Here is a 17,318-nt window from a genome sequence, read left to right on the forward strand (position 1 = left end):
TCTTTCATTCTTGCATTTTAATAGGCTTTTCTTTATTTTTATCAGGGAGTTGATGAGAATCAGAGCCAAATCTGTTGTCCCTGCAAGGAATTGGACGTGACCTGGAAGAAGAGTCATATCCAGCTCCATTGGGACCTCAAAGGCCTGAGGAGAAGCAGCCAAACAGCCAAGAAGAGAAGCCATTTCAGTGCTCGATGGGAGGAAAAAGGAAGAGGAGATCCCTCATTTCCCATCAAAGGATCCCCTCAGGGAGAAATCACCTCAAGGCATGGAGTGTGAACTCTACTATAGTCTTCGCGAAGAGATGGTTGTGGAAGATCTTCACCAACGCCATCATCCACTCTTGTTCTGCAGTCCAAATTCTCATCTGCTCCATCTGGCTGGGAGTTTCTCCCCCATTCCCTGACTCTGACCTCCACTCCCAGCCTGGAGAGACCATCCTGCAATGCAACGAAGGGGCCGTTGTCATGTTCTACGTCACCCTCAGCTACATGGGCTTCCTAGCTGCCATCTGCTTCACGGTGGCTTTCCTGGCCAGGAATCTGCCTGGGGCCTTCAACGAAGCCAAGCTGATCACCTTCAGCATGCTAGTCTTCTACAGTGTCTGGGTGACTTTTGTGCCCACCTACCTGAGCACCAAAGGGAAATACATGGTGGCTGTGCAGGTCTTCTCCATCCTGGCCTCCAGTGCTGGTCTGCTGATCTGCATCTTCATCCCCAAGTGCTACATTATCCTTCCGAGGCCAGACCTGAACACAAAGGAGCAGCTTACAACCAGAATAAATGTAAAAACATGAGAGATAATACCATGATATTTAAAGAATTGTAAAATTCCCTTTTATTTAAAAGCTGTTTTAATGTGCTTTTCTTTATTTTTATCAGGGAGTTGGAGAGAATGATTCAGAGCCAAATCTGATGTCACTGCAAGAAATTGGACGTGACCTGGAAGGAGAGTCATATCCAGCTCCATTGAGACCTCAAAGGCCTGAGGAACAGCAGCCAAACAGGCAAGAGGAGAAGCCATTTCAGTGCTCGATGGGAGGAAAAAGGAAGAGGAGATCCCTCACTTCCCACCAAAGGATCTCCTCAGAAGGAAGATCACCTCAAGGCATGGAGTGTGGAACTCTACCATAGACGTCTGTCAATCTTGAATGCCTTGAACAGATGCTTCCATCCATTTCTGCACATTTCAATGAGGTGTTTCTGTTCCTTTTTCTTGGAGAAGAATTATGGATACATCCAGCCAACCACTCTGGAAGCTCCAGGACCTTCCTTTGGAAGGTTGACCAGGGATGCCAGAAGAGTCTTCCTGCCAGGGAGTCTCTGGATGGCTGAGAAGAAGCCTCTGTGGGGCTTTCTTGGCTTTGAGATTCTCTCCAAAAGCTTTCAGCCATTCCTTCTCCGGTTTATATGGCAGCATCAAAGGTTTCATGTCTCCAAGAGTTTCTCTCTTGTCTTCCAGTGTTCTAATGTCCGCCCTTGTGTTTCTTTTGGACTCTGTACTATTAAGTGGTACCAGCTGGTCTCTGTACACCAGTCACCTGGAGATGTTTTTCCTCAGTTCTTTCTCTCTAGAAACATCAGAAGCTTAGAGATAAATTTGGACCAACAATTAAACTCAGGGATGCTGTCAGAAAATTTCTCACCTCCTCTGTTTCTCCTCCAGCTCCTTGCAGAGTCCTGCGTTGTTTTCCACAAGCTGGAAATTCTCCTTCAGGAGCTCCTCATAGTAGACCTAGCTTTATACACGTAGGACTAAAAGTGTCAGGAGCCAGACATTCATGAGTTTTCTCCTTCTTTTGGAACTTTATTTTACAAAATTAGGGATGTTTGTAGTACAGTAGATGTTTCCATCCATTTTGGGATTCCTCGGGAGCTTTTCCAAGTTCTTCAAGTCCTCCTCCTGGTCCTGTCCTTCCCCATGTGAAGTTCCAGGCCCTTCAGCATGGTGGTTGGTGAATGATGGAGTCTCTGGCTCTGGAAGAATGAGAAGGGGAGATTGAGTAGTAAGATTCCTCCACCAGGAGTGGCTGGACGAGATCTCATTTCTTTAGAAAGTCAGTTCTAAGCTGCTTTGAGGAATCCTGGTCCTCTCCCTCCCGCAGTCAGGGTTGCTGTCTACATGCTTCTCACCTCCTCAGCCTCTCCCTGAAATTTCGCAGGATGGTCGCCTTCTCCTCGCTCAACTTCCAGTTCTTGATTTTTAATTCTTTATTTTCTTTTTTTAATTGAACTCTTTCCTCCACCATTTCTTTAAACATTTTTGAATTCCTGTAAATTAAGAAAAGCAGAAATTAGTCCTCTCATGATAGGTGATGCTTAATATTTCTCAGTTGTCCAGTTGTTCCTTCGGTCTTTTGTTTTCCGTGCGGAGCTCCTGTTTCTCCCCAGCTTGTTACAGAACCCTTCAGAGGAGGCTTTTATATTCCTTTCTTTCTCGTTCTACCTCTTCCTTCAAAGCATCGATCCTGTAAAAGAGGAAGACAAGAGCGAAATTAGCCTCCTCAGGTTTTCACTCCAACCATCCATCTTGTTTAAAATTAAAACTCCCTAAAAATACCTGGCAGTTCCTTTGCCTTACTTTTTATGTAATTTAGTTTTGCCATTATGCCCAAGTGAGGGTTTCTGTCTGAAAATTTCTCACCTCCTCTGTTTGTCCTCCAGCTCCCTGCAGAGTTCTGCGTTGTTTTCCACAAGCTAGGAATTTTCCTTCAGGAGCTCCTCATTCGGTGAAACCTTCTGTGTTGTGTTGCTGTAAATACGAGGACCAGAAAGAAATTAGACCCCTGATTTTTTTTTTAACTTGAATTTCGGATTGAGGGGTTCAATTTACTTCGCGCTTTTGGCAAAGTAGTTATGTAGAATAACTCAGATCTTGATTCCCTTTTCTGAGCCTGCCTGTCTGCATAGACTCATTCGAAAATTTTCTTCTGTCAAATATCAAAACTCGAGTAAAATTAGCATCTTCGGGTTTGTTGAACCGTTGTGGCTACATTGAAAATGGAATCAAATTGGAAAGCCTGGTGCTACCCCACTGATTTTCAGCATTGGGGTTTGTAGAGATGCACTGTGGTAGACATGCACAGGTAGACAGGTAGACTGCCTTTAGATTGGGAAGCTTCTTTCTGGCCTCCCAAAATGCTCTGATTGGAAGGAAGAACTAAGAATGTGTGTGAGGGGCAGGATCCACCTGCTCTTCATTCAGGCCCCTCTTGGAGGCTCCTTGCAAGAAGCATTGCTCACAGAGCATAGATCCACCAGCATAGATCAGCATATTCCCTTCTACTTAAATCAACTCATTCACCCTCCACTATCCTCACCCTCACCATCTTATTACGACATGAAACAAATTCTCAGGTGTAGCCTCTCCTGGTTAAAAGAAAAGGTTATTTATTATGTGAGAGAATTGATCTCTCAGCCTGATTCCTTCACATAATAAGATGATCATATGAAAATTTGTCATACTTAGTAATGGGCACTCAAAACATTCCCCAGAAGATTTAGACTGCTTACCTGAGGGGGACGGGGGGTGATGGACCGCTGAGGGGGACGCCCTTCGTTGATTGGGGGCAAGTTGCTGGCACATGAAGTCTTCTGCTGAAAAGCCATGGAGATCATGAGGAAGTTGGGCCTGAGCACAGGGAAAGCCCTCAAGCCCAGTTAATCCAGGCCCCCTCACCCAAAAGAGCCATTTTTACTTCCGTGGTTTGGGTCCCATTGGGTACTTGTTGACAAATAATTAAAGAAATAAATAGGACATACCTCCGTGTGTCCCCGTTGCCAAAAGACGGGCTGCTCCTCTGGAACCACTGGGAAAAAAATAGATTTCTTTAAAAACACAAACTTATTGACATTCATTCTTACACCAGCAGCTTTATCTGGGCTCTTTATTCCCAGATCTTAGGTGCCAGCTAATATTTCTGGCATCTAAACTCTTCGCACTTGCTGCTAAACTTAAGTAGATAATAACTCTGTCTTTTTAATTGTCTCCTACCTCTGTTTCTCTGCTGGACTTTTTTCTGGAAACGATAAAAAAAATTTCCAGCCATCTCAACTGAGGCGTGGCAGTTGAGAATGAGCCAGGACAGCCCGGCCAAGGTCTTATGACATGTTCTGTGATGTCACCATCTTTGATCCAGCTGTGGGGAGATGCCAGGGATGCCCCCTCCAGCAACGGTGGACCTTTCAATAGGGAGGGTCACACGCACTGAAAGAGAGACCCTGAGAGGTTTGGGTCCCATTGGGTACTTGTTGACAAATAATTAAAGAAATAAATAGGACCTACCTCCGTGTGTCCCCATTGCCAAAAGACGGGCTGCTCCTCTGGAACCACTGGAAAAAAATAGATTTCTTTAAAAACACAAATTTATTGACATTCATTCTTACCCCAGCAGCTTTTTCTGGGCTCTTTATTCCCAGATCTTAAGTGCCAGCTGATATTTCTGGCATCTAAACTCTTCGCACTTGCTGCTAAACTTAAGTAGATCATAACTCTGTCTTTTTAATTGTATCCTACCTTTATTTCTCCGCTGGACTTTTTTGTTCAGTCTATAGAAAAAATTTCCTGCCATCTCTCCAGTGGTAGCAGTTGAGAATGAGCCAGGACAGCCCAGCCAAGGTCTTATGACATGTGCTGTGATGTCATCATCTTTGATCCAGCTGTGGGGAGATGCCAGGGGTGCCCCCTCCAGCAACGGTGGACCTTTCAATAGGGAGGGTCACACGTGCTAAAAGAGAGACCCTGAGAGGTTTGGGTCCCATTGGGTACTTGTTGACAAATAATTAAAGAAATAAATAGTACATACCTCCGTTTGTCCCCGTTGCCAAAAGACGGGCTGCTCCTCTGGAACCACTGGAAAAAAATAGATTTCTTTAAAAACACAAACTTATTGACATTCATTCTTATACCAGCAGCTTTACCTGGGCTCTTTATTCCCAAATCTTAGGTGCCAGCTGATATTTCTGGCATCTAAACTCTTCACGCTTGCTGCTAAACTTAAGTAGATCATAACTCTGTCTTTTTAATTGTCTCCTACCTCTGTTTCTCTGCTGGACTTTTTTCTGGAAATGATAAAAAAAATTTCCTGCCATCCCTGCAGTGGTAGCAGTTGAGAATGAGCCAGGACAGCCCGGCCAAGGTCTTAGGACATGTGCTGTGACGTCATCATCTTTGATCCAGCTGTGGGGAGATGCCAGGGGTGCCCCCTCCAGCAACAGTGGACCTTTCAATAGGGAGGGTCACACGCACTGAGAGACCCTGAGAGGTTTGGGTCCCTCCTGGTGCACACTTGTGAAGTGATAAGACAAGAGTGCAGACATGAGCCACTGTTGGACACTCCGGTCATTCACAGACTGGTCATTTCCAGGACTAATGAAATAACGATGACAATAATGATGATAATAACAATAATAATTGTATTAATGATAATAACTGTATTAATAACTGAAAAATAACTAGATAAAGCAATAACAACCGATGGAAGTTGAGCGAGACCACCTTCTTCTGTTGTCCTGCACTTTTCGGGGATGGCTGGATGTGGCTGAGACAGAGAATCATTTCTCCTTGGTGATGAGGAAGGGGTGAGGAGGAAAGGAGGGGGAGGAAGAGGGGGAGGCTCCCTGTACTTGAAGCTCCTGGCAGATGTTTCTCTCCATCTTGGGATCCTCGGGAGCTTTTCCAAGTCCTCCTCCTGATCTTTCAGCCCCTTCAGCATGGTGGTCGGTCTCTGGCTCTGGAAGAATGAGAAAGGGAGATTTCGTAGTACGTGGTCAAATGTGGCCTCCCCATTCTAATATTCCTCTATCCCTCCATCCCTTATAGGGTAGGTTCTTCATCCTAGAATCATGGTTCAACCAAGCTGCTTCAAGGAATCCTGGTCCTCTCCCTCCCGCAGTCAGGGCTGCTGTCTAGATGCTTCTCACCTCCTCAGCCTCTCCCTGAAATTTCGCAGGATGGTCGCCTTCTCCTCGCTCAACTTCTAGTTCTTCAATTTTAATTCTTTGATTTCGTTCTTTAAATTAACTCATTCCTCAACCAACTCCTTGAATATTTTTGTTCTCCGTGAGGAGCTCCTGTTTCTCCCCAGCTTGCTGCAGAACCCTACAGAGGAGGCTCTTATACTTTCTCTCCACTTCCAGTTGTTGCTCCAAACCATCGATTCTGTAAAAGAGGAAGACAAGAGAGAAATTAGCCCCCTCAGGTATTCACAACCATCCATCCAACCTGCTTAAAATTAAAACTCCTTAAAAATACCTGGCACTTTCTCACCTCCTCTGTTTCTCCTCCAGCTCCCTGCAGAGTCCTGCGTTGTTTTCCACAAGCTGGGAATTTTCCTTCAGGAGCTCCTCAAAGTAGACCTAACTTTATACACGTAGGACTAAAAGTGTCAGGAGCCAGACATTCATGAGTTTTCTCCTTCTTTTGGAACTTTATTTTACAAAATTAGGGATGTTTGTAGTACAATAGATGTTTCCATCCATTTTGGGATTCCTCGGGAGCTTTTCCAAGTTCTTCAAGCCCTCCTTCTAGTCCAGGAGTGGCTGGACGAGATCTCATTTCTTTAGAAAGTCAGTTCTAAGCTGCTTTGAGGAATCCTGGTCCTCTCCCTCCCTCAGTCAGGGCTGCTGTCTACATGCTTCTCACCTCCTCAGCCTCTCCCTGAAATTTCGCAGGATGGTCGCCTTCTCCTCGCTCAACTTCCAGTTCTTGATTTTTTTTTTTGTTTTTTTTTTTGATATATACTTTATTGATTATTTTTTTTAAGGCAAATAAAATATAATAGCAATTTTGTTTGACATCGGATTCGCAGTGTTTATACATATATACATGAAAAAAATATCTGGTGTCATTTATACTATACATTTCTAATTAATTTCCGCACCTTTAACTCCTTCCTTGATTCTATCATTTATCCATTCGTACCATCTTCCCCATATCATATCATAATCTGAGTTTTCATCATCACTTATCTCGTATGTTAATTTACTTGTCTCTGCACACTCTAATATTTTGCTAATTATAAGGTCATCTGGTGGTAGGTCTTTCTTTTTCCAGTATTGAGCGTACGCCAGTCTGGCAGCTGTAGTTATGTGTATTAGGAGGTGGACCTTTTCCTTTCCATGCCCTTTCTTTACCATTCCCAGGAGAAATATTTCTGGGTTCAAATCAATTTCTTCTTTGAGTATGTCTTTCAACCATCTCTGAATTTTGCTCCAGTATCTTTTGGCTTCGGGGCATGTTCTTGATTTTTAGTTCTTTGATTTCCTTTTTTAAATTAACTCATTCCTCAACCATCTCCTCGAATATTTTTGTTCTCTGTGAGGAGGTCCTGTTTCTCCCCAGCTTGCTGCAGAACCCTACAGAGGAAGCTCTTATACTTTCTCTCCACTTCCAGTTGTTGCTCCAAACCATCGATTCTGTAAAAGTGGAAGACAAGAGCGAAAATAGCCCCCTCACGTTTTCACTCCAACCCTCCAACTTGTTTAAAATTAAAACTCCTTCAAAATACCTGGCACTTCCTTTGCCTTACTTTTTAAGTAATTTAGTTTTGCCATTTTGCCAAAGTCAGGGCTGCTGTCTACGTGTTTCTCACCTCCTCAGCCTCTCCCTGAAATTCTGCAGGATTGTTGCCTTCTCCTCGCACAAATTTCTGGTTTTTTATTCGGAGGTCTTTTGCTTCAGCTTTTAGCTGGACTTGTTCCTCCGCCATGTCCTGAATCATTTTAGTATTCCTGTAAATTATGAAAAGCAGAAATTAGCCCTCTCATGATAGGGGATACTAAATATTTCTCACCTGTCCAGTTGTTCCTTTAGTTGTTTGTTCTCCGTGAGGAGCTCCTGTTTCTCCCCAGCTTGCTGCAGAACCCTGCAGAGGAGGCTCTTATATTCCATCCTTTCTGTTTTGAGTTGTTCCTCCAAACCATCAATTCTTTAGAAAGTCAGTTCTAAGCAACTTCAAGGAATCCTGGTTCTCTCCCTTAGTCAATAGACTGCTGTGTGATGGACCGCTGAGGGGGACACCCTTGTTGGATTGGGGCAACTGGCTGGCACGTATTACTTTCATTGTTTATGTTCTATATATTGGTTGCGACTATATAGTACATACCTCAGTGTGTCTCCAGAGGCCAAAGTCCAGCTGCTCTTCTGGTACCACTGAAAAAAATAAGACTTCTTTAAAACACAAACTTATTGACATTCATTCTTACACCAGCAGCTTTATCTGGGCTCTTTATTCCCAAATCTTAGGTGCCAGCTGATATTTCTGGCATCTAAACTCTTCACACTTCCTGCTAAACTTAAGTAGATAATAACTCTGTCTTTTTAATTGTCTCCTACCTTTATTTCTCCGCTGGACTTTTTTATTCAATCGGTAGAAAAAATTTCCTGCCATCCCTGCAGTGGTAGCAGTTGAGAATGAGCCAGGACAGCCCAGCCAAGGTCTTATGACATGTGCTGAGAAAGATGCCTGCCATTTTGTATATCTATGTGTTTTATTTCATTGGGAGTAGGGCAGTACAGAAATTCAATAAAATAAATAAATAAATAAAATATTATAATAATTATTGGCACCTAGAAGGGAAAGTCCTAGCATGAACATTTTCATTCGGAAAATCCAAAGATAGGTTTTGGGTTGGGTGAGGACATTTCAGGGCTTTCTCTAGAAGGGAGACTTCCTGCTGCCCTCCATCCTCTCCGCCCCACCCCCCACCCCACCCAAAAAACTAGGCAAAGGGCCAATGGTGGTGGAGAAGATATTCTGGGCAAGGGAGGATGGGCTTGGATCTCTGCTGTTCTTAATTTTCATTTTAAATTGTTCCCTTGCTCAGTTTCTCTTCCAAACCTTTGCAGAGCTCCTCCTTTTCTGTAGTGAGTTGAACATTGTTCACCGTAAGCCTCCTTGCTTTTTTCACTTGAAACGTGAAACTTTTTCTTAAATTAAAAAAATATTAAACATAACTGCGTGTTTTGTCTCTGTGTGTTTAGCAATTCAGTTTTTGTATTTCTGGTGTAACCATCAGCAGTTTCTCCTTACAGGAAAACAGTGCTGCTCAACAAATGTCAACAGAATTCCATAGACATCAATGTTGGTCCATGGTGGTCAATATTGGTCAACTGTGGTCAACATTGTTTAACAGATGTCAATAGTGGTCAACCCTCATCAACATTAAACAACAATGTTTAATGTTGGGGTCAACCAAATTCAATAGTGATTGACAGCGGTCAACACTGATCAACCTTGGTCAACAGTGGTGAACAGAAGCCAACAATGGTCAACAGTGGTCAACAAAGGTTAATGTTGCCCAACAATGGTCAACAAACGAAAAAATACGTGCCACCCCAGTCGTAGGGTTGCAGTCAGCGTCCGCCCTCTGAAAAGAACCCGAAGTTTGCGGCGGAAGCCGAACGACGCCTATACTCTCGCTTGAGCGTTGCAGGTGCGCAGAGCAGCGCAAAGAGACTCAGTCTCTCGAACTTACGCCCCATCACTCCCGGCTCGGGAGTTTCCCCCTCCAGCAGCGGCCACCATGTTAGGGGCGACAATGAGTGGCACGGGCTGGCCAAAGCTGCGGCGGCAGCTCCTCCGTAGGTAATATCCTTTTCTTTGCTGACTAACCGGGCCCGCTATAGAGCTGCGGCCACAGAAGGCCGGTGGGAAGGGGCGCGTCGGAAACAAACAGGACTCGGGAAAAATAAACCTCGGTCCTTTGGGAGGGTGGGGGGCGGCCTCGGTGAGGAACCGGAAGTGAGGTCGGAGGGACCGCTTTCGCGACAGGACAGGAAGCGAGGGTCGGCCATGCTGGGGAGGGAATTGAACCGGAAGTGGGGGACGGTTTACGCGGGAGAACACGGAAGCAGCTGCAGTCGCGTCCACTATTTCCCCCCCCCACCCGAAAGGACGCGGGATCGTCACTTAGAGGGCGCGGGATGGCGCTGATCGGGGCGGCGGTGGCGGGTTGGGGGGCGGCGAGGGGAAGGGGCGGCGCGGCGCTGCTTCAGGTGAGCGAGGGACGAAGGGAGGGAAGGGAAGGGAAGGGAAAGGGACGCTCTCCGCCTGCGGGCTCGGACTTCTCAAGCTTCTAGTCCTCAGTGAGGGCGACTGCGCTTTCCCTTCGCTTTTGCAGATCCGTCGCAGAGCTCAATCCGGGGCGGCTGCAGCGGCGGCTACGGAGACGTCTCCGCGCCTGAAGAGGTTCGCCGTGTACCGGTGGAGCCCGGATAACCTCGGAGAGAAGCCCCGCATGCAGGTCTACGAGATGGACCTCAACAAGTGAGTGGGCCCCTCCCGAAGGGGATGGGCGACACACATACACACACAGACACATACACATAGACACACATAGACACACACACACACACACACACCCATACACACACACACAGAGACACATACACACAGACACCCACAGACACACACCACACAAAGACACACACAGACACCCCATACACAGACACACCCCAGACACACACACAGACACACAGACACCCACAGACACACACCACACAAAGACACACACACAGACACTCCATACACAGACACACCCCAGACACACACACAGACACAGACACACAGACACCCACAGACACACACCACACAAAGACACACACACAGACACTACATACACACACACAGACACCCACAGACACACACCACACAAAGACACACACACAGACACTACATACACACACACAGACACCCACAGACACACACCACACAAAGACACACACAGACACCCCATACACAGACACACCCCAGACACACACACAGACACAGACACCCACAGACACACACCACACAAAGACACACACACAGACACTACATACACACACACAGACACCCACAGACACACACCACACAAAGACACACACAGACACCCCATACACACACACACAGACCCCGCTACCAAATCGCTGCCCTTCTTCCACGGGGCAGGCCAGCCCCTCAGCTCCCCCAACACCGCTGGAGCAACCGGGCTAAACATAGACAACAAGGTTGTAGGTTAGCAGATCTAAAAATCTGGGGCTAGAAAGAGTGCAGAGAAGAGCAACAAAGAAGATTAGAGGACTGGAGGCTATAAACGTATGAAGAACAGTTGCAGGAACTGGGTATGTCTAGTTTGATGAAGAGAAGGACGAGGGGAGACATGATAGCAGTGTTCCAATATCTCAGGGGCTGCCCCAAAGAAGAGGGAGTCAAGCTATTCTCCAAAGCCCCTGAGGGCAGGACAAGAAGCAATGGGTGGAAACTGATCAAGGAGAGAAGCAACTTAGAACTCAGGAGAAATTTCCTGACAGTGAGAACAATTAACCAGTGGAACTAGTTGCCTCCAGAAGTTGTGAATGCTCCAACACTGGAAGTTTTTAAGAAGAGGTTGGATAACCATTTGTCTGAAGTAGTGGAGGGTTTCCTGCCTAAGCAGGGGGTTGGACTAGAAGACCTCCAAGGTCCCTTCCAACTCTGTTATTCCATTCCATTCTATTCTACTCTTTTCTCTTCTCTTCTCTTCTCTTCTCTTCTCTTCTCTTCTCTTCTCTTCTCTTCTCTTCTCTTCTCTTCTCTTCTCTTCTCTACTCTACTCCTATTCTACTCTACTCCCCATTTTCTATTCTATTCTATTCTACTCCCCATTTTCTCTTCTCTTCTACTCTACTCTACTCTACTCTACTCCTATTCTACTTTACTCCCCATATTCTATTCTATTCTGTTCTGTTCTGTTCTGTTCTGTTCTGTTCTATTCTATTCTTCTATTCTATTCTACTCTACTCTACTCTACTCTACTCTACTCTACTCTACTCTACTCTACTCTATTCCCCATTCCATTCCATTCTATTCTGATGATTAGGGGCCTGGAAGAATGGTTGCAGGAACTGGGCCTGGCTAGTCTAGTGAAGAGAAGGACCAGGGGAGACAGGATAGCAGTCTTCCAATATTTGAGGGGCTGCCACAGAGAGGAGGAAGGGGGTCAAGCTATTTTCCAAAGCACCCGAAGGCCAGACAAGGAACAATGGATGGAAACCGATCGAGGAGAGATTCAACCTGGAAATAAGGAGGAATTTTCTGACAGTGAGAACGATCAACCCATGGAACAGCTTGCCTAATCTCCCCTCTGCAAACTGTGCAAAACGGACCCTTTGGGGGGGGAAAGGGGGGGGTGGCACTTCCTGACAGCTGGCGCTTTCTCCTTTGCCAGATGCGGCCCGATGGTTCTCGATGCCTTGATCAAGATCAAGAATGAAATGGATTCTACCCTGACTTTCCGCCGGTCCTGCAGAGAAGGTGAGAGTGGCCCACCTTTGCGGTCCGGCTTCCGGAGGGCAGACAATCCGGAGGAGGACAAGGAGGAGGCTGTAAGTTTGACCGCCATCCCAAAAGTTTCCTTGGAAAGCTCTCGGTTCTCTTGTCTCCCCGCAGGCATTTGTGGCTCGTGTGCCATGAACATAAATGGAGGAAACACTCTGGCTTGTACCAAGAGGATCGACACAGATCTCAACAAGGTCACCAAGATCTACCCTCTCCCTCACATGTATGTGGTGAAAGACCTCGTGCCTGTAAGTCCAGGGAACGGATGGTTTCCCCACCCCCCCAACCTTCCCCAATGGATTCTAGATCTGGAATGGGGTCTAGAGTTGGGAAATGGGCACTGGCAGATAGGTGGGTGTTGTGTTTTGTACCTGGCAGCCTTCACCTCACTACAGTCCAGCTATATCATGGGGTCGGCAACCTGCGGCTCTGGAGCCGCATGTGGCTCTTTCATCCCTCTGCTGTGGCTCTCTGTCACCAGTCGGCTCCACAATTGATAAGGCTTTCGATTAGGACAGGTAGAGAAAAAAGGACGCCACACTAGGAGTAGATTCTACGGTGGGGGAACCAGAGTTCCGGTGGGCAGAGGGAAAAGGATGCTGTGCTAGGGAGAGACTCTATGGTGGTGGCGGTGGGGGAACTGTACTTCTGGTTGGCAGAGGAAAAAAAGGATGTTGTGCTGGGAGGAGACTCTATGGTAGGGGAACCGGACTTCCGGTCGGCTCCAGAATTGAATGGGGGGCTTCCGGTTAGGACCTTTGTGGCTCTTTGAGTGTTTAAGGTTGCCGACCCCTGAGCTATACAATTATACCTGCTGTCACCCATCATGCTCAGCCTGAATTGGTCATGTAGTTTGGGGCTTAGCGTGGTACATATGTGCTGCTGTACTTGTAAGCTACCTTTTACGTGAGCCGTTATGGCTTATTCCAAAAACCGTTTTTTCCTTCAATCACAATGTCAACTCGCAAAGCATCCCTGGCCTGCTCTCGAGTTGCCATAGGCAAGGGGGATGGGAAAATGGTGAAGCAGCACGGCAGCCAAAAACAAAAGCACAATCCAGACATATCTCTCTTAAGGCTGTCTCCCAGGGTTACCCACAGCAACCGGAGGGGAGTGATCTCTACAACCTGCAAAATTGCTCCATGTGACTGATGACACACCCTGGGGGAAGGAGAGTCAAGTCTGAGCTGTAAATTATGTGGGGAGTTGACTTCACTTGGAACGTGCCAACATGAATAACTGAATAACATGAATAGCTGCTAATAAATAACTGGATTTCTTTTGAGACTTGACCTGAGGCTCATGCTTTAATTAGGGCTTGGTACAGTGTGTAAACTCAGGATGTCTTTGTTCTCCCTCCTTTAGGATCTGAGCAACTTCTATGCCCAATACAAAGCTATCCAGCCGTACCTGAAGAAGAAGGATGAGTCGAACCAGGGCAAAGAGTATTTGCAGTCCATAGAAGATCGGGATAAGCTGGTTATTGTTGTTTCCTTCCTGCCTCTTTTAGCTGACAGCAGCCCTCTGGTCACTCTTGTTTTTGAGAGTTTTGCTGCCTCTCCTGGCCGGCCCTTATAGCTCCTCGGTGCCTCACCGAAACCCCATGATGGATAAGCGTGCACTTTCTCCTTCTCCCCTCTTCTTGGGAATAGCTTAATGCTAGATTGTTCTCCCCAAATACGTGGCGAGCGCTGGATTTCCTGGTTCCCCCAGGACAGCCCTAAAACAGTTTCCTTGGAGTCCCAAAAGGGACTGCAGGATGAAAAGCAGGGAAGGAGGGAGGCTGCTTTCCTCCCAGCAGAGAGAGATAGAGATACAGAGATAGAGAGACAGAGACAGAGACAGAGAGAGAGAGATACAGATTTGAGAGATATAGATAAATAGATACAGAGAGACATAGATAAATAGAGATACAGAGATAGATTAGATAGATAGATACAGAGAGAGAGAGAGAGATACAGATTTGAGAGATATAGATAAATAGATACAGAGAGATATAGATAAATAGAGATACAGAGATAGATTAGATAGAGAGATAGAGAGAGAGAGATTCAGATTTGAGAGATATAGATAAATAGATACAGAGAGATATAGATAAATAGAGATACAGAGATAGATTAGATAGATAAAGAGATACACAGGGAGATACACAGAGAGATGGAGAGAGATATAGACAGATAGAGAGATACACAGAGAGATACAGAGAGATAGAGATACAGAGATAGATTAGATAGAGATACAGATAAATAGATACAGAGAGAGATACAGAGATAGATTAGATAGATAAATACAGAGACAGAGAGACAGAGAAAGAGACAGAGATACACAGAGAGATAGAGATACAGAGATAGATTAGATAGAGATACAGAGATAGATTAGATAGAGATACAGATAAATAGAGAGATACAGAGAGAGATACAGAGATAGATTAGATAGATAAATACAGAGAGAGAGACAGAGAAAGAGACAGAGACAGAGATACAGAGAAAGAGACAGAGATACAGAGATAGATTAGATAGAGATACAGATAAATAGATACAGAGAGAGATAGAGATACAGAGATAGATTAGATAGATAAAGACAGAGATACAGAGAAAGAGAGAGAGGGGCTGGTGGGTTACAGGGTCACACTGGCTGCCTCTTCAAGGAGTTTGTCTTCTCCCTCTCGGCCTCCCTCACGAGGCGTCTCTCTCTTGCTCTCCCAGGACGGGCTCTACGAGTGCATCCTTTGTGCTTGCTGCAGCACCAGCTGCCCCAGTTACTGGTGGAACGCGGACAAGTACCTTGGCCCAGCTGTGCTCATGCAGGTAATGGGGCCGCTGGGAAGACAAACTCTCCACCTGCCCCTGGGCTGGCCACTGTCTCAGCAAGTGCTGGATTGGGAGGTGGGCTTCCGCTCTAAGGCACAGGAGGCGGAAGCAGTTCTTCCCAAGAGCGACTGCTCCCGCAGGCCTATCGCTGGATGATCGACTCCCGGGACGATTACACGGAGGAGCGCTTGGCCCAGCTGCAAGACCCTTTCTCCCTCTACCGCTGCCACACCATCATGAATTGCACGCAGACCTGCCCCAAGGTGGGTGCCGGGAGCTGGTTTCCCCACCTGGGATGGGATGGCGGCTGGGCGAGCGAGGCGTGAGCTGTGCCCGGGAACCCCCTCCGTTCCCCCTTCCCCCCCCCCCATCACTGTTTCTTCCTTAGGGCCTGAATCCCGGGAAGGCGATTGCCGAAATCAAGAAGATGATGGCCACGTACAAAGAGAAGGCGGCCCACGGCTAGCCACTCCCCCACCCCACCCCCCCGTGTGCACAGCCTGCCTTCCTGTTGAGAGAGGGGTGGGTGGGGGGCTTTAATTTATAGGTGGGTTTTCAGTGGGGTCACAGACTCCGCCTTGGTTGTGTGGACTTGTACAGTGAAACCTGTAAAGCCTAATTAAAAAAAAAACACAGTTTCCTACTTTGTCCCTCTCCTTTTCCCCTCTCTCTCTTCAGTTCTGGCTTCTCTCTCAAGGGGCAGATACTCCTCGGCACAGGGCTCAAAAGACCCGGGGAGGGGGGGAGTCTTTGAGGCAGGAAAGCCGGGTTGGTCAACTGCAGCTTTCCCCCCCCCCTTTTTTTTCTTCAGTTCATGAACAGCCTGTATTTCTTCAGCAAAACGTTCTTTTTCCCCCCAAAGTTTTTTATTTTTTATCTATATCTATCTATCTATCTATCTATCTATCTATCTATCTATCTATCTATCTATCTATCTATCTATCTATCTATCTATCTAAAAGTGAAAACCACTCATGCCATAATCGCGAAATCTCCAGAACCGTAAAGACTACAATCTTGAAATTTGCCACGTATGTTCCTCTTGGCTTCTAGGTGCTTCACTAAGAAAGGATTTTTCAAAATGACCATCAGAGCATTAGTATTTCCTATATTATTATGAGACACGCTCTGATGCTAAGGAGTTCTACTCCCCCTCCCCACCGGAAAAGAAATCTGTTCCAAATGCAAAAATACAAGCAGAGGAGACGAGTTGCACTTTCAGTTTTACTTTCACAGCAGCAAGCAGCTGTACTACAGAACAGTTGAGCTAAGCCACGCCCAGCCTCCTTCCTGTCTCTTTGCTCACACAGCAAATACTGTTTGAGTTTCCAAACACCCCTCAATTCTCACACACACTGACAGGATGCTAGTCAAATTTATACCGATGGATGCTGCAGGCTGGGACATTCTACTCCCACTCTCCCTCTGTTCCAACTGCCAGTTGCATTATATTAACACACTCTGATGCTACGGAGTTACACATTCTACATTAAGTTTCAGGCTGTAAGTGTCAATTTATCAAGCCTGAGCACATAGTTTCGTAGCAAAGCATGAGTGTCCAGCTAGTTTTTTTATAAATGTACCAAATATATAAATGTATATAAATGCCTTCAAGTGAGGGAAGTGTGACATCTGGGTGTCATACATTCTAATACAAATAAAACTTAAAGTTAATCATAATTATTACATTCAATCAACTTACATATTTCTAGTAAATAATACGCATTTGGATTAGATTAGATTAGATTAGAATTCTTTATTGGCCAAGTGTGATTGTACACAAGGAATTTATCTTTGGTACATACGCTCTCAGGGTATATAAAAAGAAAAGATACATTCGTTAAGAATCATAAGGTACAATACTTAATGATAGTCATAGGGTACAAATAAGCAATCAAATACTAGGAAACAAGATAAATTGTAAGGATACAGCAACTAGTTACAGTCATACAGTCACAAGTGGGAGGAGATGGGCAATAGAAAGGATGAGAAGATTAATAGTAATGCAGATTTAGTGAATAGTTTGACAGTGTTGAGGGAATTATTTGTTTAGCAGAGTTCGGGAAAAAAACTTGTGTTTAGTTGTTCTGGTGTGCAGTGCTCTATAGTGTCATTGCAATCTATCATTGTTCATTTATTCCACGTTTTCTCTTATTGCTTTCATTTTATTATATAAAAATGTATACATTGATATTCCCCCTTCCTTTAT

At 45.7% G+C, this 17,318-nt stretch overlaps 3 protein-coding genes across 5 annotated transcripts; 2 read left to right on the top strand and 1 right to left on the bottom strand.

Moving 5' to 3' along the window:
• LOC148111874 (uncharacterized) lies at positions 1 to 9,746 on the bottom strand. 3 transcript variants are annotated; one of them, XM_087879005.1, is made up of 12 exons: positions 9,478 to 9,741; positions 8,106 to 8,152; positions 7,593 to 7,731; positions 6,269 to 7,416; positions 5,923 to 6,160; positions 5,498 to 5,732; positions 4,806 to 4,852; positions 4,517 to 4,685; positions 4,286 to 4,332; positions 3,763 to 3,809; positions 3,514 to 3,631; positions 2,644 to 2,752 (listed from the first exon to the last, which is right to left on the bottom strand). In XM_087879005.1, the coding sequence occupies exons 6-12, from the start codon at positions 5,712 to 5,714 to the stop codon at positions 2,723 to 2,725; spliced, it is 675 nt and encodes a 224-aa protein (XP_087735131.1). In that variant the 5' UTR covers positions 5,715 to 5,732; positions 5,923 to 6,160; positions 6,269 to 7,416; positions 7,593 to 7,731; positions 8,106 to 8,152; positions 9,478 to 9,741; the 3' UTR covers positions 2,644 to 2,722. The 3 variants fall into 3 exon arrangements, with proteins under 3 accessions (XP_087735132.1, XP_087735131.1, XP_087735130.1); XM_087879004.1 differs by lacking the exon at positions 2,644 to 2,752 and having other exon boundaries at positions 3,466 to 3,631; positions 9,478 to 9,746; XM_087879006.1 differs by lacking the exons at positions 2,644 to 2,752; positions 5,923 to 6,160; positions 6,269 to 7,416; ... (1 more) ...; positions 8,106 to 8,152; positions 9,478 to 9,741 and adding exons at positions 1 to 440; positions 630 to 1,571; positions 1,647 to 1,977; positions 2,134 to 2,271 and having other exon boundaries at positions 3,514 to 3,597; positions 4,517 to 4,659; positions 5,498 to 5,696.
• Positions 46 to 4,795, top strand: LOC132709783 (vomeronasal type-2 receptor 116-like). Its single transcript, XM_060684514.2, has 2 exons — positions 46 to 785; positions 883 to 4,795. Exons 1-2 carry the CDS (start codon positions 195 to 197, stop codon positions 1,132 to 1,134), a joined length of 843 nt encoding a protein of 280 aa, XP_060540497.2. The 5' UTR covers positions 46 to 194; the 3' UTR covers positions 1,135 to 4,795.
• A 27-nt stretch (positions 9,747 to 9,773) lies between the features above and the next one.
• SDHB (succinate dehydrogenase complex iron sulfur subunit B) lies at positions 9,774 to 15,747 on the top strand. Its single transcript, XM_034401571.3, has 8 exons — positions 9,774 to 9,997; positions 10,123 to 10,268; positions 12,190 to 12,275; positions 12,411 to 12,547; positions 13,665 to 13,778; positions 15,005 to 15,106; positions 15,250 to 15,372; positions 15,498 to 15,747. The coding sequence occupies exons 1-8, from the start codon at positions 9,926 to 9,928 to the stop codon at positions 15,573 to 15,575; spliced, it is 858 nt and encodes a 285-aa protein (XP_034257462.2). The 5' UTR covers positions 9,774 to 9,925; the 3' UTR covers positions 15,576 to 15,747.
• Positions 15,748 to 17,318: the final 1,571 nt, after the last annotated feature.

This window comes from Pantherophis guttatus, chromosome 15 (assembly GCF_059756535.1).
Source record: "Pantherophis guttatus breed Tessera chromosome 15, ASM5975653v1, whole genome shotgun sequence".
In the NCBI taxonomy this organism is placed as follows: domain Eukaryota; kingdom Metazoa; phylum Chordata; class Lepidosauria; order Squamata; family Colubridae; genus Pantherophis; species Pantherophis guttatus.

Bases quoted from the DNA above. Each gene is read 5' to 3' on its own strand.
- LOC132709783 (XM_060684514.2), top strand. From the start codon at position 195: ATGGGAGGAAAAAGGAAGAGGAGATCCCTCATTTCCCATCAAAGGATC. The intron at 786-882 runs GTAAAAACATGA...TATTTTTATCAG, and splicing joins AGCTTACAACCAGAATAAAT to GGAGTTGGAGAGAATGATTC.
- LOC148111874 (XM_087879004.1), bottom strand. From the start codon at position 5,714: ATGCTGAAGGGGCTGAAAGATCAGGAGGAGGACTTGGAAAAGCTCCCG. The intron at 4,853-5,497 runs GTGGTCTCGCTC...ATTTTTTTCCAG, and splicing joins GTGCAGGACAACAGAAGAAG to TGGTTCCAGAGGAGCAGCCC. The intron at 4,333-4,516 runs GTAGGATACAAT...ATTTTTTTCCAG, and splicing joins AGTCCAGCGGAGAAATAAAG to TGGTTCCAGAGGAGCAGCCC.
- SDHB (XM_034401571.3), top strand. From the start codon at position 9,926: ATGGCGCTGATCGGGGCGGCGGTGGCGGGTTGGGGGGCGGCGAGGGGA. The intron at 9,998-10,122 runs GTGAGCGAGGGA...TCGCTTTTGCAG, and splicing joins GCGGCGCGGCGCTGCTTCAG to ATCCGTCGCAGAGCTCAATC. The intron at 15,107-15,249 runs GTAATGGGGCCG...CTGCTCCCGCAG, and splicing joins GCCCAGCTGTGCTCATGCAG to GCCTATCGCTGGATGATCGA.